At 40.3% G+C, this 9,193-nt stretch overlaps 1 protein-coding gene across 1 annotated transcript in view; it reads right to left on the bottom strand.

Annotated features, from left to right (window-relative positions):
* Nucleotides 1–6,961: 6,961 nt before the first annotated feature.
* The window catches only part of LOC147894165 (Tetratricopeptide repeat (TPR)-like superfamily protein), a 128,948-nt gene continuing 126,716 nt past the window's right edge, over nt 6,962–9,193 (bottom strand). Inside the window, exons 25-27 of the mRNA XM_087384464.1 lie at nt 8,469–9,088; nt 8,139–8,348; nt 6,962–8,053 (exon numbers count right to left, since the gene is read on the bottom strand). Coding sequence (XP_087240590.1) covers nt 7,860–8,053; nt 8,139–8,348; nt 8,469–9,088 — 1,024 coding nt within the window. The 3' untranslated portion in view covers nt 6,962–7,859. The remainder of the gene's footprint in view (nt 8,054–8,138; nt 8,349–8,468; nt 9,089–9,193) is intronic.

Below are 9,193 nucleotides of genomic sequence, written 5' to 3'. Positions count from 1 at the left end.
AGCCTCCTTCAAGACTCATGCGAGGCATTATAGCTTTGATTGCTATCTAAGGTGGGCAAGTATAGCTTTAATGCTACTTAGAAGAGTCTTTCATGTCACTTGAGAGTCTACTCTTAAGTGAGCGGTGTAGAGGTTGAATGCTAACGTGTATATTACAAGGTTACCTTGCAAAGATAAGGTCAAAATATTTTGAGGCAAAGCAAGGTCTAAACTAGTGAAAAAAATCCACCACTAAAGTGACATTTTTGAGGTAAGATGAACTTAGTTGTCGTGACTAGAAGCTTGGAGTTTAGACTAGGACTACTACAGTGGATAATATTTAAGTCCTTTGAGAGGGTATTTTTGACAAATTAGAGCTATTTTAAAAGTGGGTTATTAAACTTGAACCCTCATACATAGAGTTAGATTATAGAATCTAAATATAGTAGAGCTTCTTTCACAAGTGTTCAATGTATGATGGCTTGCTATAAGTGGAGATTTTGAAGTGATTTCCTTGATGTAGTCCTTATAGTGGCTAGCCTAGGACTTGTATCCTAACTATCAAGCATTCTATCTTTTATAAGTGTTAGTTTGGGGCATTGGTCTTGGGGATGGTGTTGGGTACTTTGTTATGATGAGGGGTTGGTAAGTTGTAAGCTTTCGAGTGCACGGGGCTTGTTTGATATATAATATATTTTTGAGTTTTTTAGATCATTGTCTATTATAAATTGTAACTTATATTGAATGCATAGATTCCTACTCATCATGGTCATCCAAGTAAGGCATTAAAATTGATACGATATCTATAGAGAGTTGTTGGGAATCATCCAAGGTGAGACTATGAAGAGCGTGTCAAAATCAATTTCACTCTTCTAAGTTCTCAAGTTTGCAAAACTTTAGTCTTGCCTTTTACATGTGTTAATGGAAAATAACAACACATTAAATTTCACTACTCAAGGGAGATAGAGGAGATATGTCAAAGCTATACAATAGGACATCTATGCATTTATTTAGTGTCGAACTTAAAGATGCTATAATAATTCAAAGTGCATATTTTATTGGTTGTTCTAAGGGATTATGGAAAGTGTTGATTTTTTTTCTAGTATGGGCTAAGGGTGGTTTCCTTGATTATTGGTTGAGTTAACCGTTTAGAAATTAGGTTAGTGTTTAATTATGTGTTAGTTGTTAATGGGCATTAAAGGTTGTAGTTCTTTAGTAGTACCACAACTACACTTTCTTTAATTAAAGTATGGCCATAGTGGTTTTGCTAATTTGTTTAAAAAATGATGGCTTTGGAATCATTCTCATTAGACTTTTGAATCAAAAGTTATAGATCTTCTAAGTAAGATGAGCCATTATGTAAAGTAAAATGATCTAGTGTATGAAAGATGCTATAAAGAACAAGAAGGTTAAATTTGAGGAAAGATTACATTGGTATGAAACAAAGAAAAAAAAGAAATAATATCTTGAAGTGTGCTAGAAAAATGTCTTTACAAGATGACAATTTCTACTGATGCAAAGTCTTGGGCTAATTGTGGATGGCATCAACGATGTGGTAATTACTCAAGTCAAGGGTCTTTATAGGATGACATTGTGCTCATGCAAAGTGTTGGGCTGGATTTGGATAAATGATGTGGGCATCTCAACTTCTCCAAGATACATCAAGATGAGTTTGTTAACTTAGGCAATTACTCAAAGAATCTATGGACTCCTCAAGTTAGCATTTGAGATAATAGATTATGGATAGCTTCTTGAGTCCTAGGGCATGGAGGTTTTGAGTGAGATTTGCAAAGGTATCATCATTTCATTAGTACTCTAGTGGCACTCTCGATCTTTCGGTCTTCAGTAGTTGATTGTGCTTTGTGTGCAGTAGGATGTCAGTCCACTGATTTCTTCCTTGTTTTGTCGGACAAGAGTCGGACCAGTCTTTGCTTGGTGTTGATTGCGGATTCCGAGCTATAGCTTTGTAGGCACCCCACTTGTCGCAGTGTATGCACTTGTCTAGAGTGTGTGACGGCTATCCAGCTGATTGTCTTTGAAGGAAGTTGACAATAGAAGCCTTGAAGGAATTCCGACCGTAGTCCGCCTTCAAGTGATTTCTTATGGATTTCTTTTGTTGAACGTGGTTTTATTGCTTTCTGCTTTGCGCAAAGTTGTCATTGCGACAATGCTTCGTTGTATGGTTGATTTTCGTGGAAGTTATTGTGTTTGCTAGTCTAATTGTAGATCTTACTGTTTGTTCTCTTTTTGCAGAATTGCTATGTAGCAGCAATCGGTAGTCAAAGTTCAAACACAGTAGAGGATCGCCAATAGTATTGATGGTGTCTCCAGAAAGCTAGAAAACATCCACACATATCCACACTTGGCAATGGTAGTGCCAGGGTCAGACTTACGTCTGACTAACGTCCAAAAGATGCAAAGATAACTCAAAACATCAAAAGAACTGATATTGTTATTTATACAGTAGAAATGTTACTAGTAGTTTGTATTCCAACAGATCACAACCACCCTCATACATGAGGTGAAGATGAGCTTATAACATCATCCAACTTCAGTCAGATAATAGTCAAAAATAGAAAATAGTTCAAAACATGATGTCGTGGATAAGGCCACTTCTACTGGCTGTTAGGGATAATTATAACTGTCCATATAGTTACAAAATTATCCCACTACTTCCTAATGTAACTTCCCTTTACTAGGGGTGTACTAACCCACGTCGGTGGATAGGTCACCCTCAACACCAAGCTCAACCTTAATGCTAATCTCCTCTTGCTTTGTCAACAACGATTGCTTCCTCCACACAAAGCAGCCCAGCAGCGACCCTCTACGAAGTGCCCATATAGCTTCACAGCCTGCAACAATAGACCTACGACCTCACGTAATAGAGCACGTCACCCAAAAGTTTGTCCATGCACCACTCCTTGCAACGCCTCCATCTCCAACGTCCTTCTCAGCAAAATGGCACCCAACACCTCCTGCATGGTAAAAGGATCCATCCACAACAGCCTCCATAGTTCTCCATGCACTTATCTTTTGATCGACCATTCTTCGATTCAGGCGAGCATCTTACTTTTTGGCTTTCCTTCCTCTTCCTTTCAGCCTATCTTCTGGGTTTTATTTCCAAAGACAAAGGATGACCCACAACTTAAGAGGGGGAAATGCACATTATGTACAGGATCATAAGTTGTACTCATTGTACATGCTTCCGCTACATAGTCACTGTGCTCACATACGCACGTACTAAGTTTTCTTTTGAGTTTTGGATGCTAGAATACGCACCAAACGAAATCCACAAAAAGGTCTTGTACAGGCACCCTCTACTTACCCAATGCAATTTAAGAGGGGGTATTGAGGATGGTGTAAATTGCACCAAACTTGTAGGACATTAGGCCAAATTGCTAACCCTAACCCTAAGGGGTTAACATGTATATCTTCATGTTCATTGTCAGTACACTTCTTACACACGTAGCTATATCTATGCACTCCTCTCTCTCTCCCTCTCTCACTTCCACTATCAAAGTTGACCGTGTCGAGGTAGTTTTATTGATTCAAAGAACGTTGTCAACACTTTTACTCTCAACGTAGCTATTTGAGGATGTGAAGCTTGATTGGTAGTGCACTCCCATAAATGTTTCCAATACTCCCAACCTAGGATGCTATGAGATAACAAGTATGTATTTCTTTATCAGCTATGCGGTTAGACAAGAATCTCCTTGCCTTTCCTCCACCCATGTGCAATCTGATAGGAAAGTTTTGTGGCCTTCGTGACCATTTCTTATCCTCCTTAAGCTCCACATAGCCTCTGTGAAATCCCATCCCTAAAAGTAGTTTATCATCTTTTGCAATGCACTCTACAGATAGTTGTTCTGGCCTCAAATTTACAACATAAATAGATGGAGATATAATAGCTTATCGAGTATGCACAGCTCAATATGCAGAGTACATATGTGTACTCTATCCAATGGCATGTATTAAATAGGATCCCACTTAGGATTCTTCTGGTACAATCACACACTTCCCTTTGGCTCAATGAGAGAATGCCATTTTACCATTGTAAGTTTCTCAACCATACATGCACTTGATATGCCAAATGCCATTCAACTTGAAATGTTTCATGCCCACCACTGATAATGGTTGCCCTTCCTCTTGCCTCTGAATAACTAATAAGATGTCGAATTTATCTAGAATCCACTTTAATGTCTCGTGGCACTCTTTTGGAGTCTCAAATGTAGCAACCCACCATATGTCCTCTTTACACCGGTTCAAGGAATCCTACACAACTTCTTCCTCCCCATGAACAAAGCGCAATGACTCTACTGCATGAACAAGAAAGTTGTCAAGATACATTCAACCAAAATAAGACAAGCACAAACAAATATAGGACTTGTCTTTACCTCCTCTCATTTCATAGAATTTGACCACGACACTGCACATGTTGAACCTTCAAGTAATTATTATTGAATTCAATCATCTCAAATGAGTGAATACCATATCACTTTTGACTACGCCAAATCATTGTGCTAGTTCACAATGATATTTCTCTGGCAAGATTGTTTGTTTTGTATCGAGCAATCTTTACTCTCCAAGGTGTGAGTAGTGGCACTCCGAACTTCAAACCCTTTGCTATGGTCGCAAACTTGAGAATTTCAAATTCTACGATGTAAGCTTCGCGGCTTACACCAATAGCATCACAAGTTGCAAGCATCTCCTTTCCATCCACATACAGTTTAAGTCCTTCATTACCCCATCAATAACTCGCATAGCAAGCCTTATGGCTCAAGTCCTTTAGCAATGCAAGGAAATGAGAAGGCTTCAATAAAGCTTTCAAATTTATGATGTATCCCTATCAATTATGTCCATTGCTCCCTCCTGAAGAAGAGAAGAATCAAAATTTTTCAAGAATCAAATTAAGATTGCATATGAGGTATAGTAGTATATTGTATGGAAAGACTTTACACCAACCTGGTAGCCCACATTCTCATCTTTCAAACCCCACTAGCCTTCGATAGTGCATCCATAGAAAGGAGAAATCTTTTCCTATCATTGAACCTTCTGCAATTGGTTTGTCCTCTTCTCCCATTCCTTCGCCAAGGATGGCAATGTATAGATCTTTCCAATTCACATTTGTATGACTCTAAGTTTGAGATTGACTATTGCAATCTGTATCGCTCCGAGGCTAGGTGCTTTGTCATGGAGATCCTTGTTCTCCAAGTGAATATGTTATCTGGACTAACGCATTGTGACAATTGTACTATACCCCAATATTGTGAGTTATTTGCTTGAGCATAGCCATTATCTGAGCATTTACGAATGGATTGCAATAATCAAGAAAACCAGTGTCCCATCTCCAACAAAGCGAACAAAATCATGCATTGAATGAAATGGAAGGTTTCTTTTGTGTGGAAGGGTCTATAGGATACAAGCTACCTTCAATTCAAGGGTCATTATGCTTCTCTCCTTGCAGACAAAGCTTTGGTTACATGCCCCACAAATTGTGTCCTTGCATATTGAGCCTCCAACAACACGTCGTGATGATACTTGTTAGAGATGTCTTTGCCATCTTTTGTTGTCGATGCGATCATCTCTTGGTATTTATGGGCATCTTAGCACCCAGATCACCAAAAAGACTGCTATAACAACCAAACCAATACAAGAGGACATACAAAAACTAAATTTTTGCCCAAGCAGATAGTTATTACAAGTGGGCAAAAAAACTTGATTGGCCATCTAAAAAGTAATGTGAAACTTTTGCCAAAATCAAAGAACGAAACATGGCAGCAGGTCCAAGAAATTTTTTATGAATACTTGACTTCGTTCATGCAGATTTTCTTAGATGATTTTAGCATTTTTGGTAACCACGACCTATACTTGAACCATCTTAGTCTATGCTTTACATAGTGTTGGGATGCCCGACTGTTCCTCAACCTCGCCAAATGCACCTTTACGATACTGAGCAGAGAACACTCCTAGGACCCATTACCTCCAAAGACAGAATTGCCATGGATCTGAGCAAAATAGACCTGATCTAGAAAGCCGACAGACTGACTAACAACAAACAATTAGGCCCGATTTATGGGCCAAGTTCAATGGCACGTTCGGATGCTCCGATACCTCATTAATGTGGTGGCATCACTCAATATACACCTCACCAAGGTTCCCATAGTCTAGTCCGAAGCATGTGGCTTAGCCTTCCAACATCTCAATTTAATGCTAGATAACAATCCTATTGTCCAACCACTAGATTGGACCAAGCCTTTTCATGTTTTTATTGATGCTTCTGACATTGTAATTGGTAGTGTGTTGATCCAAAAACAACCGAAGTAGTACCGCCCGATCTACATGCCAATCAGACACTAGCAAAGCCATAATGGTGCTATTGTACCACAAACAAGGAATGATTTACTCAGTCAACTGATTTCGACACTACCTCCTTAGAAACAAGTTTGTGTTCCACGTGGACTAGATAAAAAGTGCAGAGATACTACATACCACACATGTCGAAGACTAGAGGAGGAGGTGTGTGGCAGAAGGGATGAGGAGGAGACGTGTGGAAGAGGAAGAAGAGGCGTGTATGGATTCTAGCTCAATGCTGGAGGAGGGTTACAAGAGAGAGGAGACGTGTGGAAGAGGAAGAGGCGTATGGAGGAGAATAAGGAGCAAAGAAGAGGGATGAAAGGAGAGAGGAGGGAAGAGAGAGGGAGAGGGAGAGGGAGAGGGAGAGGGAATTCAAATTTTGAATTTTCATGTTTTAAATTTTGAAGTCATGGCCTCCCTTCTAAGTGGAAGAGGTATAAGAGGTGAACTCAAATGTGGGCTTAACCCACCTAGGTAGAGCGGGTTAGAATTCACTTGGACTTGGCTTTCATTAGGCCAAATCCTTACGAGGCTCTTTTGAGACCCCATGGGCATACAACATGACTTATCTAGGGTTACTATTTCCCCCTAAAGTGGATCTTTTCCTATTTGTGTTTTCTTGTTTCCCCTTCTCTACACCATTGTCCAGATTTTTTCGCTTCTGAAGTTACAACAGTCATCCTCTTCCAATGTGGCACAGACTGTCTCTTGCATGGGTCTTTTTGTAAGCCCTTTCTTTGCAACAGCCACCTAAGTCCCTAGATGTCATATAGTTGTATGTTTGCCATGTTGCTTGGGGAGGGTACATACTGCAGCTTCTAGTGGCTTTGTGTGCTCTGATTTAAGTAACACCTGGTCATTGACTAGATGCTCATTCAGCGAGCAAGCGCGCGCGTGCGCCAAAGAGAGAGAGAGAGAATCATGTCCCAAGTGATAGATTGGCAGTAAAATGCCATCTGTGGTGTGCATAATTCTGCTACAACAATCTACTCTACAAAACCCTTGCTGTTTTCACATCACCTATCATTCATAAATCTTTGAGCTAGGTCTTCTGCTAGTCTTCTTGGATCACATTTGACGTGTCCATAACTTCGCTAGAGCAATCTACTCTTCAAAACCCCTGCTCTTGTCACATTGCCTATAATCCATAAATCTTTGCACTAGGTCTTTCACTAGTCTTCATGCCATATCGACATAAGTTCCACTCGCCTAGCACATTTGACACATATACAGCTTGCCAATGATCGTGCAAAAGCTGGGAGCAAGCTTGCATGAATTTATTTGAAGGGAGTTGGGATTGGTACTCCTCGCTGCAAGTTCAGCTCTCCGTATAAACTTTTGGGAGTAATCAACAAGTAACTTTCTTGTACAAAATAGAATGAGAACAGATGCAAACATTCACATGTGCAATGGTCCATCACCGATGTGCAATCATTACCACCGCAAAGAATGGATCAGATGCTAGCACTTGTAAAGAGTTTCACAATCTAGGACCTGACAACATGGTGGGATATATACCTTAGGATTCATTTATGGTCTCCTTCCACATGTTGCAGCATAGTCCAGTAGGTAACACGTGAAGGATTTAAGTGCACAGCTCTTCTGAACCATGACCTTGCACTCTGAAATGAATTAGGCACCTCAAGTCCACCTGGACTCGTTCCTTTTGACATGCTCGCTAGTAATCCCATCTGAAAATATAGCTCTGCTGGTTTGTATTCTGCACCACACATTATATAAAAAGGAATTAGTTGCATTGGGAACAAACTTACTAAATGCAATCACTGATTATCTGGAATACTTACCTAAAGGCCACATGGACCACTCTGCTCCTAGATATTTCTCCCACTTTACCACAGGACTTCCAGTTTTGCCAGCCTCTGCCTGGGCTAGCAAGAGGCCTGCAATAGGTAGCATAGGCACACTGCCAGAAAACACTTTTGAAAGGCTACGAGTTGCAGAGGACAGATACATCGGGCCTGCACCACTTTTGAAGATTTCTATGCAAATTGCACCTGTAGAATTCGTATACATGTCAGCAAACGACTTTTGCAGATTCTGTTATCTCCTGCATACTTAAGCCTTACCCCTTATCTTACATGTAAAATAAGACAATTTGCATCTTGATAGCTTACCATGTAGAAGGTGAAGACCTGCTTCTGGCCAAAACATCACCGCCTTTGAAGCTGCCTTTTCTGCTAAAGATAGATCCTGAGTTCGGAGATACATCTCTGCTTTTTTCAGTTCCAGGAGTGCCTTCCACTCACTCGGCATTCCTTCTAGCAGCACCACTTCAGATGAGGGGCTTTCTAATCTGCAACTGAATTTGAGCTCTACTATGGAGAGCCAAGTTGCAAAATCATTGATATCAGAATCCTTGATCTTTTGGTATTCTAAGTTAAACGAGGAAGCATTTTTCCTGACCACGGCACATCTAGCAAGCTGCAAATGAGCAAGTGACTGGAGATGCTTAGGAAGCTGGAGCAATGCAGCTTCTGTAGCATCCTTTGTTGCTGAATCAAAATCACCACAATGCAGAGCAGCTTCTGAAGCACATAGTAGTAGTTGCAGGCGCATATACTGATATGGCTTATCTACGGCATCATCTTTTGGCATCCTAGGCAAGACAATTGCTGACATCCGCTGAAGCAAACTGCAAGCCTGAAATGGAAACCCTTGCTCCCGTGCTTGTAGCATCAAACAAAGCACCAGATAATAGGGTGGAGAAAGGTTCCAAGGTTCCAAGTGCACCCAACTGAACAAATAAGGCAGTAGCGAAACATCAAATCACACATACAAAATATACATAATAACCACTCATACTAAATAAAATCAATGCAAAGGATCTAGCAAAGAAAGC

The sequence above is a fragment of the Dipteris shenzhenensis genome, chromosome 14 (genome assembly GCF_047967505.1).
Source record: "Dipteris shenzhenensis isolate YYH24624 ecotype China chromosome 14, Dip_SZ_1.0, whole genome shotgun sequence".
Taxonomy (NCBI): domain Eukaryota; kingdom Viridiplantae; phylum Streptophyta; class Polypodiopsida; order Gleicheniales; family Dipteridaceae; genus Dipteris; species Dipteris shenzhenensis.
The sequence above is the reverse complement of the archived record's forward strand: the minus strand, read 5'-3'. Positions and strand labels throughout refer to the sequence as shown.